Genomic DNA, 21,610 nt, shown 5'->3' with positions numbered 1-21,610 from the left:
TGTTACAGGGAAAGGTGACAAAGCACGTCAGCAAAGCAGAAAACCAGGCGAGCTTCCGGGAGTCCAGTCCCATGGAGTCACGTGGGCGTACTTCACTCCTCTAGTGTTGAATGTGACGTGGGAAAAGTGTTTTCTGCTAGGGAGGCTCATTATAGACTCAGTGTCCAGTGTTTTAAACCGAAGGCTAGGTGCCGTCTGCCCAGCGTGTACCAAAATTCCAGACTCTCAGAAGGAAAACAGGTGTTGAGCATAAGCCATATTGTTTGTTCAAACAATTTAGGCGTGTTGAGACACGCTTATCGTTTAGGGACACTCCTCAAATCCAAATTCTCATATATTAACCAAGGATCACCCTTATAAGCAGACCTTTCTAAAAGAAGTGGTTTTTTTTAAGCATTTATTTATTATTGAGAGACAGGAGGGTGACAGAGTGTGAGCAGGGGAGGGGCAGAGAGAGAGGGAGACACAGAATCCGAAGCAGGCTCCAGGCTCTGAGCTGTCAGCACAGAGCCCGACGCGGGGCTCGAACCCCCAAACCGCGAGATCATGACTTGAGCCGGAGTGGGACACTTAACCAACTGAGCCACCCAGGGGCCCCCCAAGCAGACCTTTGTAAAGACAGTCTGAGGCCCGCTAGGTTAACCCTTTTCTGCACATCCCATTACTGGTGCTGTTATCTTTGAGCACTTGATTAAGGGGATGTCTCCCAGAGTTCTTCCCTCTTACGCTATGTTTTTGCTCATGTATAATTCATAAGTATTTTGTGTGGAGGTTATTTTTAGATTGTAAATACACCCATTCCTCATCAGACTTCTAATATTTTTCATTTTCAAATCTCAGTTTGGACTCCAGGGGTTTTTTTGTTTGTTTTTTTCAGTGGGTTATGATCCGTTGCCATTCTCACTTTTTTTATGTGCAAATGATCCCCGATTTGGCCAGCGGGAACCCCTTCAAGCTGGTGCCCGTGTCTTTATGACCTGTCCCCTCATCCTTGAGTGTTTCTTTACTTTCTGGCACCACAAGATACTCCTGGCTCATTTTCTCATTTTGTACTTGCCTTGCCCCCACTCTGGTCCAGCCATTTCTCCAGAGAGACCTAGTTCCTTTGAGGAGGAGAATGATGTTTAGAAAGCAAGACTTTGATAGAGGTGTGCTCCCTGCTATCGGGATGTGTCTGTTCTCGAGCCCCCTGGGTGAGCAGAGCTGGAGGGTGGGGGTATATACTCACATCTATACCTGTGTATCTTGCCCGTTGATCTTTCCGTATTAAAAAACCATAAATTCCCAATTAAATTCCCAATTTCACATCTGTATCTGTGTGTCTTGACTGTTGATCTTTCCGTATTGAAAAACCATAAGTTCCCAATTAAATTCCCAATTTCACATCTCTACCTGTGTATCTTGCCTGTTGATCTTTCCATATTGAAAAACCATGAATTCACAATTAAATCCCCAATTGCAGCCAACACCATAGGGTCCATTCTGGTTTTCTCCTTTTTCATATTTGTGGTTTCCTTCTCTGAAAGTAAAAATTGGCTCCCGTTATCTTTCTGTATTTTTTTAATTGTTCAGTGGCCCTGTAGGTGACCGGTCTTCTCCCTCCACCCCCACCATGCACACATGTCATACAGACATGCTCTTTGCTCTGCTTGGGTTTCCCCTCTCCCCTGACGGCACAGCCGTCTACCTAGTATGGCCCCACCTGACGGTTGAACTGAAATGTTCATGAAAAGAAGAACTTAGGTTTTTAAATGATTATCTTTTTGTTTTTCTTTTGGACACAGATACATTTATTAGGAAGGAAGGGCTTTTAGGTAGTGGACACAGGTAATCAAAGCAGATGACTCGTTGTTCCCTTCTGTTAGTGAAGATGGTTGGGGTGGGTACCTCACAAAAGTTGGGGAGAGGACGGATCAGATTAATCCTGAAAGTGTAGAAGGTGTCTGAGACTGTTGGTTAAGGAAGACAGAGTCAAGGACTAGATGTAAGTAAGAGGAATCCGACTCGCGAACTTCTTTGGCCACATGGAGGAAGGCGTATCTGTGAGCCTGGCTGGTCTTCATACAGAATGACAAATAGCCGTATACGTGAGTAATTAAAGATGGTTTACAAACTCAAGCTGTTTGTTTTGCAGACATCCATGAGATGTTAATATATCATTTAATATGAGGTTTTTTGTTAATATACATGGGGAATATGTATATATATATGCTCTGTAAAGAAATTAGAGAATATAGATAAGTATACATCAATTGAGAATCATTATGAAAGCGCCGTTAACATTTTTGTGTATCCTGGATTTTTGAAGGGTGTCTGTATGCACACATGTAATTCTTGCAATGGAATCAAATTTTTATATGCAGTTTTGTAGCTTTTTTCACTTAATAAATGACAAGCATGTCACCGAAAGTATATTTTTACATCATTCTGATGAGGTGCTCCATAGACTTTTTGTATGGGCGTACCATAACATACCATAATCTGTGAACTGTGTTCACAGCTAACTCTAATAGCTTAGATTGTTCCCCCCCCCCCCATTTTTTTTTTTTTTTTACTGTTACATTGCTTTGGTGAATATGCATATTTTGTATGTATATGCCCACCAACAGACACATTTTCACACAGTTTTTAGAGTATTTCTGTAGGATAAGTTGCGCGTTAATTTACGGAAAGACAGCAATACAGAAATTATCTATTTTCTACTAGGATCTAGCGTCAGCCCTTCTGATAACTTGCGTGGTAATATTGAGCAAGTCTGATTTAATCTTTTTGGGTCTCACTTGCATTAGTTGACATCTACCAGCTCTTAGTCTCAGACTAAGAGAGTAAGATTGTGTTGGATATACAGATCATAGTTCTTATTAAAGAAACAAAAACCAGTTTGACTTTAAAAGGTTTCAGTCTGGATGAAGTACAAAAACCATGGGATCATCTCAGTGGACACAGAAGAAGCATTTGAGAAAATTCAACACCCGTCCATGATAAAAACACTCAGCAAACTAGGGATAGAAGGAACATACCTCAACATAATAAAGGCCATCTCTAACAAGCCCACAGCTAACATCAGACCCAGTGGTTAAAAAAATAAGAGCTTTTTCTCTAGGATCAGGAACCAGACAAGGATGCCTAGTCTTGCCATTATTCAGCATAGTATTAGAAATCGTAGCCCGGGCAGTTAGGCAAAAAAAAAGAAAAATAAAAGGCATCCAAAAGGGAAAGGAAGAAGTCAGATTATCTCTGTTCACAGATAACGATCTTAATGACAGAAAACCCTAAAGATGAAACAACAACAAGAAAAAAACTTTGTTAGAACTAATCAATTCAGCAGACGTGCAGATATGAAATCAACATGCAAAAATCAGTTGCATTTCTGGGCACTAACTGAACAATCCGAAAAGAAAGTTAACAAAAGAATCCCATTTACAGTAGCATCAAAGGGACTAAAATACTTAGAAATGGACTTAATGATGGGGGCTAAAGACTTGTGCCCTGAAAACTATAAAATATTACTGAAAAATTAAAGAAGTTATGTACAAGTAGATGGAAAGATATCTTGCGTTTATGGATTGGAAGACTTAATACTGTTAAAATGGTCATACTACCTAGAAGAGTCTACAGATTCAGTTTAACCTCTGTCAAAATCTCCATAGCAGTTTTTGATGAAATAGGGGAAAAAACACCCAAGATTCATAGGAGAAATCTCGAAGGACTCTTAAAGCCAAAACAATCTTTAAAGAAAACAAAGCTGGAGGCCTCACACTTCCTGACTTCAAAACCTATTACAAAGCTACAGGAATTAAAACGGCATGGACTGGGATAAAGACAGACCTATAGATCAATGCAAAAGAGTAGAGAGCCCAGAACTAAACCCTCACTCGCATGGTCAGATGATCTACAAGTGCGCCAAGGCCGCACGATACAAAAATAGGGAAAGTACACAGTCTCTTCACCCGATGTTTTGGGACCACTGGATATCCATGTGCAAAACCTTACCTTATACCATGTACAAAACTTAATTCAAAATGGATGAAAGACCTAAACATACGACCTGAAACTATAAAACTCCTAGAATAACGGAAAGTCTTCATGACCTTGGATATGGCCATGATTTCTCAAATATGACACCAAAAAGCACAAGCAACAAAGGCAAAAGTAGACAGGTGGGACTTTGTCAAGCTTAAAAATGTACGCGTAACCTAGGGAGACGATAAATGGAGTGAAAAGGCATGAATGGGAGAAAATATTTGAAAACCAATACATGACAAGAGGTTAATAACCCAAAATATACCAAGAACTCGTACGGCTCAGCAACAAAAACCAGGCAAAGAACTTGAGTAAACATTTCTCCAAAGGAGAGAAACAAATGGCCGCCAAGCATATGAGAAGATACTCAACTAAAGCTAATCGTCGGGAAAAGGCACATCAGAACACAGTGAGGTAGCCTTTCACACCAGTTAGGGTGGCCTTTATTGGAAAGTGAGAAAATAAGTGTGGCGACGATGTGGAGAAACTGGAGCCTCGTACACTATTGGTGAGACTGTAAACTGGCATAGCTCCTGCGGAAAACAGTGAGGAGGTTCCTCAAAATACTGAAAATAGAGCTACCTTATGATCTCGCGTTCCTTCTTCTAGATATATATCCAGAAGGATTGAAAACGGTGTCAGAAGAGATGTGTGTACTCCTGTGTTTATTGCTACATCGTTCACAATAACCAACAGGAGGAAACAGCTTAGATGTCCATCTGCAGAGGAGCGGATAAAGAAAATGTGGGATGAACATAAAATGGGGTATCACTCAGCCTTGACAAGGAAGGAAATCTTGTCACATATAACATAGGTGAATCCAGGGGCGCCTAGGTGGCGCAGTCGGTTAAGCGTCCGACCTCAGCCAGGTCACGATCTCGCGGTCCGTGAGTTCGAGCCCCGCGTCGGGCTCTGAGCTGATGGCTCAGAGCCTGGAGCCTGTTTCCGATTCTGCGTCTCCCTCTCTCTCTGCCCCTCCCCCGTTCATGCTCTGTCTCTCTCTGTCCCCAAAATAAATAAACGTTGAAAAAAAAATAAAAAAAAAATAAAAGGGGTGAAGATGGTGAAGTTCATATGTTTTTTACCACGAAAGAAAAATGCATGTGATTTGGCTTTCATTCGGAATCTGTGTTTGTGTTAACGTAAAGACAGTGTCTTCTTTGCAACCAGCCGATCTTGGAACAACGTCAAAGAACGATTTCTGGAAATGGTGCCCTAAAATAAGTATTCCGTGATCAAATGAATTTGCTATATAGTAAAATTTCCTCTTCATTGTTTATTCATGCTTCATATTGTGGACTCTGAGGAGACCCACAGAATAGAAGAAGTTGATCTTTTTATCTTTCGTACGGAATTCGTCCGCACATTGACTCCTTTCACGTAGCACCCCTGTATAGCACAGTCCAGGAAAAATACGAGGTTGGTAGGTGTGGATGAGACATTCCCGAGCTGTCACCCAGTGGGAGGATAAAAGCATAGGGTAGAAGCAAGGTGACGAAGCCGGGGAACTGCAGCAAGAGGATTTGGTGGCTTCTGGCGTTGTTCTAGGTTGTTCTAGGTGCTGTTTTCCTGTCCTCCGGGCTGGGAGTGCCGCTTGCGATTTTAAGGAACACTCGCCTGTCACTCCCCTCTCCGAGAGCGGGATCTGATGACGAGTGGCAGTGGGGAGCTGAGGCAGCCTGACCGGCTCTCCACCACACACCCCTCCTCGCTCCCCTCCCTTACTCTCTCTCCCTTTAGGCCACATTCAGCCGAGCCCGCCTCCAGGCCCACCGCCGTCCCGTTGAGGACGACTCACGCAGTGCCCAGGTGACTCGGCATCCGGTTGTTGTGGCCGCTGCCTGTCTCTGTCCACCCTGATCTAGTGGTAACTGAGGTTCTTCCTGTTCCTGAGGCCAAGTTCTTCCCTTCTGCTCGGTTTCCCTAGCTAGATGCGTATCGTTTTTCTGCGTGTGCAGGTTCTAGTCACGGTTAGTATCACGTCGGGAGTAGTCAGCCCTTTCACACACACCCTGTCTCCGTCTGCTGAGACTGCCGTAACAAAACCCCATAGACTGGGCGGATTATAAATAGCAGAAATGTATCGATTCGCTCGCATTCTGGAAGCTGGCGGTCCAGAATCGAGGCACCAGCATGTCGTGTTCTGGTGAGGGCCCTCTTCATGGTCCCCAGCAGGTGCCTTCCTGCCTGGTGGAAGGACTCCCGCAACCTCTCTAGGGTCTTTCATGAAGAGACTAGTCCTATCTGTGAAGGCTCCACCCTCATGGTGTAAGCACCTCCCAGAGGCCCCACCTCCTAGAACCGTCACGTCGGGTATTAGGTTTTGAACATGAGTTTTGGGGGGACACAAGCATTCAGACCGCAGCACCCCCTCCCCCATTTGGAATCCTCCTGAATCTGACCCGTGTGTCCGGTTGCCTAGGTCCTTCTGTCTTTTGACAGGTTGATGCTGTCCGGATGCGCGCCTGGAAGCATCTCCAGATAGCGATCGGCACTCTTCCCCCCCACCCCCGGTCGGGGCACTCTGGATCTGCCCTGTCCCCCGACCTGCCTTCGTGGATGACGCCCACTGGAGTCAGGCTCCGTCGGGTCCAGCTCTCCTCTCGGTGCTTCCCACTCAGTCTGGTGGCTTCCTCACGTGCAGCCATAACTTCCGTTTCCCTGTCACACTCAGCCTGACCTTCCCCAGTTAGGCCTCGTTGACATGACAGTCCACGAGAAGGTGGAATTTTCTGTCTGTACGATGACGAACTCTTCTGCGTGGTCAAGACTCCTCTGCCAACAGAATTCCATTAAGTTCTTATGTGCTTGTGCTGATGGGATGTTAAAGTTGTCCGGGGTAGAGTTTGCATATTAGTGCCCTCTGGCCCGCAGTATGTGTGGACCTCTTTGCTTGGCTCCCACCGTTTCCACAAATGGGAAATTTTCCTTTAAAAAATGGTTTCTGGCCATTCTTGGGGAATCTGCAGACAGCTCTAGAATATGGAACTCGCCTTTGTCATGCCCCCCCCCCCCCCCCTTGCCTGCAGCAGAGTGGCCGGTATTCTAGTCAGGGAGTGGCCTCAGGGCCCATTCTCCGCCACCCCCACTCCTTTGGGGCGCTTTCACGCTGGCTCTTCTTCAGAGGACTCCTCTGGGGCTGGGGCTACCGCGGAAGGAAGCTTCTGGGAATTTCTTTAACCTGTGACCTGTGACCGGCAGGTGGAGAAGAGAGTGTGAAAGCCCAGTCACCTCGCCACGGTCCAGAGAAATTCAGAGTCCAGGCAGGTTTCCCCGAGGGACCGAGCTGGAGCTGCTCTCTGTAGGCTTTTTCCTGCGACTGAACCCTCAGCTGGCTTCCTCCTCTTCCCTCTCGGCTTTCCTCACTCGGCCCCCAGAGCAGCGCTCTGATAAATCTCGGGCACAAGGCTTCTTCCGTCGGGGTCTGCTCGCTGGGTCATGGGGCCCCAGGGTGAGAAGATGTGCCCGCCACCCCATGTGACGGTGGCTGCTGTAGGCATTGACTTTGTAACCTGGTGTATGACGAGGGCGGTACATTTTTGCTAAGAAAATAGTATCTGCAGGCCGCTCATTCCTGGTGCAGAATACTCTGATGAGGTTGGAAGGGGACGTGCTTGTTTTTCAAAATCACATCGTTGGTAAGCATCGTCTTTCTGCGGAGATCTAAAATTTCCGGAAAACTGAAGTTGGGCTGAGGACCCTTTTCTTCCGGAGGAGAAATGGGCTCTATTAATATTTTAAAATGCTCCGTACAAATTTATGATTACTTTGTTAATTCAGGGACATAAAGGAATCTTTCCATTTTTGCAGTTACTGGTCTTTATTTACAAAGAACCTGAGGAAAAAACATCAGCGTTTCATTTAGGAGAACTATAATACCATCGCCAAGGGAGGTTTATATGTTGCCGGATTCAATCTGCTAATGTTCTGTTGATTTTCACATCTTTGAGATACCGTGAGGGATATTATTGGTCTGGGATTTTCTTGTAATACCGTTGTCGGGTTTTGGTACCGGCTTTCAGCTGGCCTCAGAAATGAGTTGGTGATCATTCCCTCTTTTAGAAGGAGTTTCTGTAAGACAGGTACAGGCACACCTCATTTTATTGTGCCCTGCTTTGCTGTACTTCGCTGCGTTTTTTTTTTTTTTTTTTTAACATATTGAAGGTTTATGGCATCGTTGCGTCAAGCAAGTCTATTGAGGCCCTTTTTCCAACAGCATTTGCTCACTTTGTGTCTCTGTCATATTTTGGCAATTCCCACCAAATCTCATGCTTTCTCGTTATTATCACATTTCATATAATGACCCGTGCTCTCCGATGTCACTGGTGTAATGTTTGGGGGTGGCACAAACCACTCCCTTACAAGATGGTGAGCTTACTTGAGAGTTGTATGTCCTCTGAGTGCTCTACCGTCCGTTCCCCCCCGGCCCCCCGCCCCGGCCCCCTTTCCCTGTCCTCTGGCCGCTCTAGTCTCTGAGACACAGCAATATTGAAACTAGGCCCGTTAGTAACCCTGCAGTGACCCCTACGTGCGCCAGTGGAAGCAGAAGTCCCACATCTCTCACTTTGAATCAAAAGCTAGAAATGGTGAAGCTTAGTGAGGAGGGGCACGTTGACGGCTGAGACAGACTGAAAGCTGGGTCCTTTGTGCCAAACTGCAGCCACGTTGCAAGTGCCGAGGAAACGTTCGTGAAGGACATGAAGAGTGCTTTTCCAGCGAACGCACAAGTGACAAGAAAGCGAAGCGGTCTTATTTCCGACACGGAGAAAGTGTGAGCGGTCTAGACAGAAGAGCAGACCGGCCACAACATTCCCTTGAGCCAAAGTCTGACCCAGAGCAAGCCCTCAAAACTCTCTTCAACTTTCTGAAGGCAGAGAGAGGCGAGGAAGCTGCAAGAGGAAAATTGGAAGCTGCAGGGGTGGGGGTTGAGGAAAGATGCCGTCTCCGTAACGTGAAAGTAAAGGCGAAGCAGCCAGTGCTAATGTAGAAGCTACAGCAAGTTCTCCAGCAGGTCTGGCTAAGATCGTTCACGAAGGTGGTTGGTGTAGACAGAGCAGCCGTCTGTGGAAGACGATGCGTGCCATCAAGGACTTGCACACCTAGAGGGAAGTCCGTTCCTGCCTTCGGAGCGTCAAAGGACAGGGCTCTCTTGTTAGGGGCTAACGCAGCTGGTGACCTGCAACTGATGCTCACTGGCCATTCGGAAAATGCTGGGGCCCTCCAGAGTTACACTAAATCCGCTCTGCTCTATAAATGGAACAACAAGGCCTGGGTGACAGCACGTCTGTTTACAACATGGTTTGCTGAATATTTGAGGCCCACCGTTGAGACCTTCTGCCCAGGGAAAAAGCAGAAAAAAAGATTCCTTTCAAATTTTGCTCTTCATCCATTGATCGTGCTGCCTGGTCACCCGAGAGCTCTGATGGAGATTGTGCCCTGAGGTGAATGTTTTTGTGCCTTTTGACAAGCGTCCATTCCACAGCCCGTGGATCCAGGAGTCACTCTGACTTTCTTATTTTTTAAGAAACACATTTCATAAAGTTGCAGGTGCCACAGACAGTGATTCCTCTGATGGATCTGGGCAAAGTAAATTAAATGCCTCCCGAAATGGAAAGCCATTAAGAACAACGGGAAGAGGTCAAAATCTCCTTTATAAGAGTTTGGCAGAAGTCGATTCCCACCCTCGGGGATGACTTTGGAGGTTGGGGACGGCCGTGGAGGCAGTCACGGCGGATGTGGTGGACACAGCGAGAGAACCAGGACTAGAAGCGGGGCCTGAAGGTGGACGGCGTTGCTGGGATCTCGCGACAGGACGCGATGGGGTGAGGACTGCTTCTCACGGCTGAGCAGAGAACGTGATTTCTCGAGATGGAATCTGCTCCTGCTGACGATGCTGTGAAGCCGGTTGAAGTGTCCACGAAGGGTTTGGGATACTACACAAACTTGGTAGTTAAAGCAGGGCAGGGTTTGAAAAGACTGGTTCTAATTTTGAGGAAAGTTCTGTGGGTGAAATGCTCTCAGACAGCATCTCGTGCTATAGAGAAATCGGTCACGAGAGGAAGAGTCCGTCAGTGTGGCAGACTTGATGATCTTCTAAGAAATGCCGCAGCCACCCCAACGACCTTCATCATCACTACCCCCATCAGTCAGCAGTGAGCCAGGACCCTTCCCCAGCAAAGAGGTTATGACTCGCTGAAGGCTTAGGTGATGGGTTGCAGTTTTTCACAATGAAGTGTTTTTTAATTAAGGTGTCTGCATTGGTTTTTTCTGGACATAATATCGCACATTTAATGGACACGGTATAATGTCAACCTAACTCTTACGTGCACTGGGAGACCAAAAATTTCATTCCATTGGCTTTATTGCAATGCTGACTTTACTGTGGTGGTCTGGAACTGAACCCATAATATCTCTGTCGCATGCCTGTCTCTAGGATTTTCCCAGTTTTTCACGATCTAAAATAACTCTAGAAGTGAATGTTTTTCAGACGTCTTGTATCTGAGAGGATATATTTAAGTTCTAGAAGTTGGGATTACTGAGGCAAAGGCCATAAAGACTCTTACACTGTTAGCTTTCTTTCCGGGAATGAGTATCTGTTTTTTCTCGCTAATGTTTTTCAAAGGCCAGGGTAGAATAGTAAATGTTTCCGGAATAACAAGCTGCCCACCGCATTTAAGATCTGTAGGATGCAGGTTTAGCGAGATGCTACAGAATGATTTTTGTTTTCACTTCATTAGGGGCAATGGCTTAGTAAATTTCGTTTTTTAATTAATGAAGCGTTTCGCTTCATTGAACACATACGGAATTCAGTGCTGCAACACTTGTCAGGTATCTGTCACGTGCCAGGCATGTTGCTCGATAGAGAAAGAAAATGAAAACAAAATAAAAGTGGTTTTTCCCTGGCAAGATTTTAGACCCTAGAAGAAGAGAAAGACCCATAATCATCATAAACATTTGATGGGGTCATAAACTGTACATGCATAGAGTGAATCTAGAAAGTGCCGATGGGGGATTGAAGAGAGGGGTTACTTGTGTGTGGGGGGACAGCGTGTGAGCTGAGCCTTCAGAAGAACAGGCTGTCATTAGGAGGAGCCAGGAGTGCGGAGTCGTGTCGGGGCGAAATGACATTTAAGGGCGTAATAAAGATTATTTAGAGTGTGGAGGATAGCCGGTGTTTTACAGTAAAAAACTCAACCCTAAATCTGCAGGTCATTTTACTCTCTTTTCGAGGATACACGTAGTCCTTATTCCTAATGCGGAGTTACTTCTTATCTCTGACAAACACCTTTCGCAGAATGGTCTTTCGTGCTTTTCTCGTGTCAGTCTGTTACTGAATTATATAGACTGATGGGACAGATGGATTTCAGTCTCCCCTCACATCCAAAGGAGTTAGCAGCTCTCAGGAACTGGTTCTCCTCCACCAATCATAGGCATCATGTGCAGTTTGCCTTATCATTAGGGACCTGTATTTCAGAATAAGGATTTCTTAACAGCGGGCTGATGTCGTTCATCTATTTTGAAGCCGTATTGAGTATGAATTAGATTTATGTGGTTTGTCGATGACGGGTGGGGTAGTCTTCAGGTGTCCAGAATGTTGCTTTGCCAATATAGAAGTAATTAGTAGAAGGATGCAAAACTGGGCAGTGCTGGGCTATTAAAGCTACTAATGGTTTGTTAATGGGATCCTAAAGTTTGATAGTTCTTTTAAGGACATGGTGTGAATGCCTTTTATGAAATTCTGTCTCCGTGTTTATTTCAATAGGATGAAAGTTAAAAAACTGCCCATGATTCTAGCCCTGCACCTGAAGAGGTTTAAGTACATGGATCAACTTCATCGATACACAAAACTGTCTTACCGGGTAGTTTTTCCTTTAGAACTTCGTCTGTTTAACACCTCTGGCGACGCAACCAATCCTGACAGAATGTACGACCTCGTCGCCGTGGTGGTTCACTGTGGAAGGTAACTGCATCCGAGGGACGAGCTGGCAAGGTTCTTGGTCTGTGGGGCGGGCGTTCAGGAAGGTCCTGGCGTAGATCTTTCCGAGGCTCTTGATGCTTCCAGGTTGTCGTGTCAGGATAGGTTGATTGCAAGATGGATGTTTCACATACAGTGCGTTTACCATTTCCTCCTTAAACTTTGGTATACTGAAATATTACTGCATCGAACCATTACTACATTTGGTTCCACGCCTCTGTGTTCACGTAGCTACTAGATGTGTATCGCTAGCCGTAACTTACTGCTTTGTGTTGTGTTGTTTATCAGTTTGTATATGTTTCCCTTATGAGAACAGGCACTTCTTAAAACAGGAAATGATTTGTCCGTTAACAAAAGAGTGACAACATTTAGGACGCCTGGGTGGCTCAGTGGGTTGAGCGTCTGACTCTTGATTTCAGCTCGTGTCATCATCTCAACGGTTCGTGGGTTCAAGCCCCACATCAGGCTCTGTGCTGACAGCGCAGAGCCTGCTTAGGATCCTCTGGCTCCCTCTCTCCGCCCCTCCCCTGCTCGTTCTCTCTCTCTCTCAGAATAAATACAGATTAACAGCATTTAAAAGTCTTTTTTATTTTATTTTTTTAATTTTTTTTTTCAACGTTTATTTATTTTTGGGACAGAGAGAGACAGATCATGAACGGGGGAGGGGCAGAGAGAGAGGGAGACACAGAATCGGAAACAGGTTCCAGGCTCCGAGCCATCAGCCCAGAGCCCGACGCGGGGCTCGAACTCACGGACCGCGAGATCGTGACCTGGCTGAAGTCGGACGCTTAACCGACTGAGCCACCCAGGCGCCCCTAAAAATCTTTTTTATTTTTTATCAGATTTATCTGTAGTAAGATTTCACACGAGAGCGTAGATGGTTTACTTTGCCTGCATCCTTCAACTGTCGAGGACGCTCGTCCTCGGCAAGCCCGTGCCAGTCCAGCTATGCGTTCTCCCTCCTCAGTGGCGCATAGATTTCTAACAGGTGCTTGCGGAATTCTTAAGTGTGACCCTTTCGGCCCGTCTCGGGCCCCCGCCCCCCCGGAACCTACCTTCCTGGAGTCCTCAGCCCTGTCCCTCCCACCTCCTCTCCCGCCGGAAGGCGTCTGTCCGTTCCACTGCGCCTGCAGCTCCATTTTTATGTTCTGTTTTGCCCCGAAATGTGTTTGTGGTGGGTTATCTGCTGCACTGACCGTGTCCTCGGGCAGGAAGCGTTGGTGTCTTTCTGATCCCCACAGAAAGCGACACACTCACGTGCACACGTTAGGCACTCACGCCCACTGCAATGAGCGTGTTTTGTGTTCAGGATGCAAATCCCTAATAGACGGCCTTCCTGGGCGCCTAGTAAGTTTAGGAGCCTCAGCCCTTCCTCCTCCTATTAGTTTCTGTAACCGACTTCTGTCTGTTCTTCAAACCACCTGTTTGCCGAAGGAAAAAGCCGAGCTGCCCGATGCCTAACTTTTGTGTCCCCCACCTGCCTCCTCCCTCTCAGGCTGTGTTCCTCAGCCTTTCTGTGATTCTCTCTGCCTTTCTACCACCTTAAAAAAGTACAAAACAAAACAAAAAATAAAATAAAATTCTTAGCCTCTTATATAAACACGTGATTCTTTAGACGAACCCCCGAGAAATGGGCAAAATCTGTTTATTTTGGTTCTTATTTCAGAATTTTAGAATTAAAAGCCTTCTTAAAAAAATAGTTCTGAGGGGTTTTCGTCTGTGGGGAAAGAGCGGTCCTCTTGTTTGTGTCGCTTTGTCACCTCGGGTACTCGGCTCCCCCAACCGGGTCAGAGGAGCCGACACCAGGAGGCACAGAGGCTGCTTATTCCTTTATCTCATGTTGCTACTCTTAAGATAATGTTCACATTAACAGTACTTTGTGTGGAAAATTATCTCAAATTCTATACTATAACAATTACAATGGAATTATAATTTAATGAAGAATTATGTAGAAGCTTTTATAATGAATCCTACTTAAACGGGGAGAAGTTGAAATCTTCACCACGTCTTTTATAAAGCAAAGGATTTATTGTTGTTGAAGAAACAGTCCCACATGCATTTTTATGAGTTTCTAGATTTCTTTATTCCAGATTTGTTTAAAATGAGACGCAGAAACCATTCTAATAATGGTGCTAAGGTACTTAAAAATAGCACTAATAATACTAACAAAATGTCATTTGTTTTTAAAGAAGTTTATGAAGGTCAAGCTTGATTGATTTCAGAACTGTAGATTTGATATCTTTGCTTGTTTAACTATCACACGATACCTTTCCTCAAGAGAAAAACTTTTCCGAAGAGAGTAAGACTTAGAAAAAAATTTTTACTTGTGTTGTTCTGTAGTTTAACTCAGACAGTGACACCCCCGCCCCCCTCAAAATGCTAGAAAAAAATGTATTTACATTTTTCATAGAAGCAAATTTGAAAATTATTTTAAAAATAATAAGTTAAAAAAGACAAATAATTTTAATAGTGTAACTTCATATAAATAGAATGCTGATTATATCTTTCAAAGTAGAGTGCTAATTATTTGATTTTAAAATAGAATGCCAGTTCACATCAATGTGGCTTGATACTTTGGGGAAGGATAGGTAAGGACTATTTTTATCGGTTTCAGTTATGCTGCTTTATAGAACGTGAAATTCGGGCATAGAAGAATGATGTTAATAAACATTGTATGAAATTAACTTCTCTTTCTCTTTGTTTTAGTGGTCCCAATCGAGGACATTATATCGCAATAGTTAAGAGTCATGATTTTTGGTTGTTGTTTGATGACGACATTGTAGAAGTAAGTAGTTCCTGAATTTCTTATTTTTCTTCAAAGTTGGGTGTGTATTTCACTCTTCTCTTTTTTCTCCCAGCCTCTCATTCATATGACAGGTGACGAATATTAGGCAACTGTTGAGGTCTTCAGATTATCTGATTCCTACTTCTTACTCCCCAACAGGCAATCCCAATGCTTGAATGGTCAGGTAACCTTTAAAATGCTTAGGATCAAACAAAAGCTTTTGACAACAGAGCTAGCTTAAAAAAAAAAAAATGCTTTCATTGTTTAAAAAAAAAAATTGAGGTTAAAAAAATTATTGAGTTATAATATATATAAAGTACACAAATCTTAAGCAACAACTTGAATTTTTATGTGAACGTGCTCGCACCTGTATTTGCATGCGCGCGCGCGCGCAGACGCGCGCGCACGCGCGCGCACACACACACACACACACACACACACACACACACACACACACACACTGTAACCACTATCAAGATCAAGTGCACTTTCAGCACCCCAGTGAGCCCCCTTTATCCTCTTTCTGGTCCGTCCTCACAGCTTTCCTCCCTTGTCCCCACCATCCCCTTGACCGGCTCCTGGCTCTTTTGAGGCTTATCATTCTCATTATTGTTTTGCCTCTGTTTGAATATAAATGGACTCGTTCAATATGCCTTCTTTTGTGTCTGCCCTTTTCCGCTCATCATTGTATCTAGCAGTTTATTCGTGTTGCCCATTGTAGGGTTTTCTTTTTTATTGTAATTGCCCGTTGTCAGAACAAGTTAGAAGCTTGCCTTTTCGCCCATTACTGAAATAAAACTGCCTCCATGACCCCGGTGTAAGTCTTTTGCTAGACACACGCACTCACTTTTCTTGGGTGTGTTAGGTTGAACCATCTGAAATTGCCATTTTCGTAGGTCACGAATGGTTGGGAATTCGTGGTTTCTTACAGTCCAGGTAGAAATTCTGTTCCCTAGGCATAGGATTGCTGGATCAAAGGGTAGTTTGTGTGTTCAGCTTTAGAAGACAACGTGACACATTTGCCCAAAGTCTCCGAATCGTTTTACGTTGCTACGAGCCGTGTCTGAGAGTCCTGTTTGCTTCATGTTCTTACCAGTACTTGGCATTATCAGCCCTGTTAACTTAAGCTGTTCTTACTGTGCAGAGCTGTTTTATAGCCCCAATGAAAGACACGATTCTAAGAAACGTGGGAGGTTTTATTGGATTGAAGCAGTTCCAAGAGCTCACTTTCGTACTAATGTTTACATTTTGCCCCGCAGAAAATTGATGCACAAGCTATTGAAGAATTCTACGGGTTGACATCAGATATCTCAAAGAACTCTGAGTCTGGTTACATCCTTTTCTATCAGTCTCGGGACTGAGGGGGACCGTGATGAAGAGATACTTTCTGCCTCATTTCTTCTCTGGTTATTTTGCAAAGGATCAAGCACTGATTTTTCAAGAAAAGAGAAATGCAGGAAGCTCAGGGGGCAGTAGCACACTTTGCACACAATAAAGCAAAGACTATGGATTCACACGCTCTTCCTATCATGGTAGTTGATTTATTTGCTCAGGTATCATGCCGTCCGTGCAGTTCCACACAACAAGGAAGTGAGATCAGAGATAGCAGCTCCTCTCGTGACACCGCCTTCCAGTAATTGACATGCATTTTCTCTTTATTCGTTGCACCAGTAATGGTTTGAACTCCTTGGGGGTGCAGGAGAAAGAGTGGGAATCTGTGCTAGGTTGTAGCGATCATTTCGGGAGGTGATCCTGAACGCACCGCGTAAATTTGCCCGTGTCGAATACACACACGTAGAAGGAACACCCGGTGGTCTTTTCAGGCGTAAACCAGAACTACACTTGGGCCCAAGACTTGCAGTTGCCTTTCTGATGTAAAAACGAACAGATGACTAGAATCCGGTGTCAGGAAGACAAATATGTTTTGCTTCTCTGAAGAAGCTTATAATAATATACAGTATATGTATATGTAGGGAACAACTGGTCAAAAGTGGCTTTTTGTTTCCCCAAGGGGAAAGACTGGCTTTGTAACTATAAGTTTTTTTCTTATTTATTTTACTTAAAACTGGTAGAGTCTAAGTATTGTATGAAGTGCCCACGATTCTGTCAGTAAATTTGAGCTTATTTTTATTGGTTTTTGTCAATTGAACTCGTCCTTTTGTTTGTTTCTATTTTTAAGGTGAATTTTAAACCATTTTGAATCGTAAGATACCTTAAGAAAAATTACACTGAGAGGAGGTAAATACTCTTTTTCAGGAGGAACTGATATCTCTGACTAAATATTTGTCCTTTTGTCATGGTTTATAAGTCACTGATTTTACTCAGCTTTAATTTTGTAAAGTAAAAAAACTTATCAAAAATTCCCTGGCACGGTTGGAACGATCGATGAAATTCTGGTGCAGTGGTGGCTCACCAGTCTTCAGAATCCTTAAATACCCTGACGTTTCAAGTTGCAGCCGTGTTCGGAAAAGTCGTGTCTTGGCAGTTAGCGTTCTTTTCGAATGTCATTCTTTACCCTGGGAAGAAGGAACCTGTCGTAACCCCAGCAGCCTGGGTGCCTAGCTGCAAACCGTGCGAGGATGAAATCTTAAGGAAGCAGACCAGAAACACGCGAAGCAAGTCCTTTTCTCCCCATCCGCCCCCCCCCCCCCCCCATCTTTGCAGATCTACTGGAAGAGTGTTCAGAAACTAAGCTTTGCATTTGTCAAGACTTCATTCTGTCGGGGGTTTTAAGAAGTGATGTATGTAATGTAAAGTGTATGTGAACCATTGTGGTTGACGCTTCCCCATGCATCAGTGAGTTGACGGTGGCCGAATGTAACGTGCAGAAGATAATTGACTGTATATTCAGAATAATAGCAATCAGGCTTTGGATGTTCTTCAAGTCTTTTCAGGCAGTGATTTTTTTTTTTTTTAATTGCTGTAATTTTCTAAACTTCTTTTACTAATACTGTTGAATATGAAAAAAAACCACGAAAAAAAATTTTTGTCTGCTGCTATTTATTAACATTTTATTATCTGTATCTTTTAGCTCAGGAAATGACGTCACCTGTTCGTTCCGTGAACTGATCTTTAACAGGGTCGCTTGGCCAATGGGGCTGTTTAAACAGATACGCTGGGAGAAAAATTACGACGTATTTTGACACCTTGCTTTTTCAGACACAGTCGCTAAAGCCTTATGGCCGGCCGGAACGGGCTTATACCGATCGCGGTTGCGTAGCGCGCCTGGTTACAACATTGCACAGAGACTCAGACTGAGAATGCGGGGAAGGGGAAGGGGAAGGGCACAGGACGGGGGAGGTGGATACATTTTTTTTTTTAATTTTGAGGGCTTCAACCAAATTGTCTCGGAATTTACGGCTGTGTTTCCGTAGCTTTCAGCGCAGAGAAGGAAGTCGAGTGAGGCCGGGTCCCGTTGTTTACTTGAGTTAGGCCACGGCACGTGTTAGAAAGATAGATGAGGTCATTTGCACAGAGGTACAGCCCTGGGATGCTACGCTGTGTTCGTGTCTCCGTTTTGCATTGTAAAAACCACAGTAAAAGGCAAGGCGAAGTTTCCTATCGAAGCAAGTTCTAGCATGTTCGTTGAGCTCCTTGGTAGTCGCACACTGTTCACGTCTACACCGTGTTTAATAGTACGATTTGTCAGGGGAGGGACTGTGGGGTGATGGGTCTCAATTTCCTTTTTACTCTTAGTACAGCCGCGTCTGCGTAACATGTTTGGAAGCTCGCCCGAAACGCAGCAGACTTTAAAAGCACAGGGGTTGGGGTTGGGGTGGGGGGCAAATGCAGGTACAGCGAGAGAAGGGACCCAGAGAGAAAGCACTGTGAGGTTGTCGGTCGACTGTGACTGAAACGGGCGTGGGTTTACGTTGCAAATGGCGGCCGGTTGCTAACTATGTACATGTTTGTTGGGATGGCTGTCCCAGATTTTGTATATTGGAATGAAAATGTCCACGGGTCATCGTAACCGAAAGTAAATGTGCTAGATTCAGCCTCACTGCTAAGTCGTACGGCTCCTGTCCCAGAAACTTCACCTGTAGACGATTGCTCAAGACGGGGGCCGTGCGACTTCAGGAAAAGGGAAAAAAGGAAAGGTGTAATATATGGGTCTCGTTGCCCCTACCGACCAGTATCGGGTTTTTCTTTTCCGTGGTGGCAGCAGAAAGGCCTCACTTTCGTAACCTACTCCCCTCGATACTTTCTTTAAGGATACTTTTCATTAAAGATTCTCTCATGAGGTATTAAACTGGGAGCCGGGAGGCTAAGGCGCTCAGGTCCTGGCTCCTCAGTGAATTTAACTGCGTGACCTTGGGCAAGTCACTTAACCTCTTCTGTGCTTCAGTCTCCCTGTCTTGTGAAATGGGAGTAATACCTACCTCACAGGGTTGTTGTGGGGATTAATTAGATATAATGTCTGTAAAGCATCTAAGGTTCTTGAAGAAGGCGCTATATAAATACAAAATAATATCTATTAAAGTTGGTTTATTTGTGCTTGCGGGTTTTTAAGTGTGGTTTTTTTCCCCCCCTGTTTTGCCTAAACCGTCTTTGAGAATTGGAAGGGCAGACCCTTGAACAACATGGGTTGGAATCGCGTGGGTCCTACTTGTTAAGCGGATTTTGTTCCTTAGACACGGTATCGTAGTACGGTGAACACATTTCCCCTTGGGAGTTTCTGAACACTTTATTTAGCTTTATTGTACGAACGCAGGTATGTAACACGTATCCAAAGTGTGTGTTAACCGCCTGTTTATGTCATCGGTAAGGCTTCAGGCCAACGGTAGGCTATTAGGGGGGCGCCCGGGTGGCTCAGTCAGTTAAGCGCCTGACTCTCGATTTCGGCTCCGGTCACGATCTCACGGTTTGGGAGTACGAGCCCCGCATCAGGCTGTTCACGGACCGTGTGGAGCCTGCTTGGGATTCTCTCTCTCTCTCTCTCTCTCTCTCTCTCTCTCTCTCTCTGCACCTCCCCACTTGCGTGGTCTCTCTCACTCTCTCAAGATTAAAAAAAAAAAAAAGTAGGCTATTAATAGTTAAGTCTGGGGGGAGTTGAAAGTTCAACCTGGATTTTTTTGGCTGCACAAACACGGTGCCCCTGACCCCTGTGGTGGTCCGGCTTCAGCTGTATGCACTTGGGGAACTGCCTTTACTGCTCTTGCTGCAAACTCGCTGCTTTTGTTACCCAAAGAGATTTTCCGAGAACAGCGTTCCGTGTGTGTAAACCGGCACTTGTAATCCCGTGCCTGCATTGGTCTTTACGTAGTAGCCTTGCCTTTCCAAAAATTCCGAGTTTAAAAATGTAAATTTAGAATCCTAGAATCTTACTGTTTTTAGCGCTCCCTTAGCCCTTGCGGTGTAGTCCTCGCTCCCGTAAAATCGGTCACTTGAGAATATTCACCTGTGCTTGAGTACTTGAAATCCCGTTCCGTTGTTCAGTAACTTAAATTTCCATACCTTGCCTTTATTTATATTTAATCTGCTATATTTAATCCACCGCTCTTCATTCTTGGGAGACCTGTCCTGGTCACACTCTGATTTATTCATCTCTCTGGAACAGTGTTCTTAGAATAAGTTTCGTAACAGGTGAACTAGACCGCCCGTGGGGACCTACGATTGCTTGCTTGCTTTCTATCTGTCTATTTTACATTTATTTATTTTTGAGAGACAGAGCACAAGCAAGGAGAGGGCATAGATTGGGAGACACAGAATCCGAAGCAGGCTCCAGGCTCTGAGCTGTCAGCACAGAGCCCGACGCGGGGCTCGAACCCACGAACCGTGAGATCGTGACCTGAGCCAAAGTCGGACGCTCAACCGACTGAGCCACCCAGGTGCCCCTGCATTCTCTTTTTTAGATATCTCTATCACATGCTTCATACTGAACTTTTAATAAGTGAAATTCGCTGTATTCAAGACAGCTTCTCATGAACTGTTGAAAAGCCAAGACTTTCCCTCCCTTTTTCTCAAGTGTCCTTGTCACCCAGTATGTGTTCATGTTCGTCTGGAGCTTTTTACCTTTTGTCATTTATGTTTTACTATGATAACATAGAATTTCCAGAGCTGCTAAAATAACCCATCACTTGTTAGTTGATGGCATGATAGGCCCTACACTCAGCGTTTTACTTTTTCTTACTGTTAAGAAGAAACTAAAACTCTCCAGAGGTTGAGGGAATGTCCCAGAGTCCGTTAGCCGGAAAACAGCAGATCCAGATTTCAAATAGGTGTACCTTCATTGCCAAGCTCTTCTCTGTGGTTTCATAATCAAAGGGTTCTCTTTTATGGCAGAAGATGCACATAGCCTGGAGTTTCCTGCTTCTGCCATTTTTAAGTGGGCAGCTAAGTGACGTTAAGCACCATCCGTGTTGTGCAGCCATCACCGCTCTCCATCGCTAGGATTTTTCACCTTCCCAAACAAACTCTACCCATTAAATACTAACTCCCCGTTTCCCTGACCCCCAGCCCATAGTCACTTTTCTACTCTCTATCTTTATCCGTGTGACTGCTCTAGCTAACTCCTATCAGTGAAATACACGGTGTTTGTACCCTTGCATCTGGCTTCTTCCATTTAATGTTTCAAGACTCACTCAGGTTGAAGCAGGTGTCCGAATCTCCTTCCCTGTTAAGACTCTGTAATAGTCCATTGTATGGATGCACCCCATTTTTATTTATTTTTTTAATTTTTTTTTCAACGTTTATTTATTTTTGGGACAGAGAGCATGAACGGGGGAGGGGCAGAGAGAGAGGGAGACACAGAATCGGAAACAGGCCCCAGGCTCTGAGCCATCAGCCCAGAGCCTGACGCGGGGCTCGAACTCACGGACCGCGAGATC

At 44.8% G+C, this 21,610-nt stretch overlaps 1 protein-coding gene across 3 annotated transcripts in view; it reads left to right on the top strand.

Annotated features, from left to right (window-relative positions):
- USP12 (ubiquitin specific peptidase 12) overlaps nt 1–19,277 on the top strand; it is a 105,189-nt gene extending 85,912 nt beyond the window's left edge. For all 3 annotated transcript variants that reach the window (XM_047858638.1, XM_047858630.1, XM_047858622.1), the window contains 3 exons: nt 11,786–11,983; nt 14,705–14,783; nt 16,043–19,277. In XM_047858638.1, the coding sequence (XP_047714594.1) occupies nt 11,786–11,983; nt 14,705–14,783; nt 16,043–16,144 (379 nt within the window). In that variant the 3' untranslated portion in view covers nt 16,145–19,277. The remainder of the gene's footprint in view (nt 1–11,785; nt 11,984–14,704; nt 14,784–16,042) is intronic.
- Nucleotides 19,278–21,610: the final 2,333 nt, after the last annotated feature.

This window comes from Prionailurus viverrinus, chromosome A1 (genome assembly GCF_022837055.1).
Source record: "Prionailurus viverrinus isolate Anna chromosome A1, UM_Priviv_1.0, whole genome shotgun sequence".
Lineage (NCBI taxonomy): Eukaryota > Metazoa > Chordata > Mammalia > Carnivora > Felidae > Prionailurus > Prionailurus viverrinus.
The sequence above is the reverse complement of the archived record's forward strand: the minus strand, read 5'-3'. Positions and strand labels throughout refer to the sequence as shown.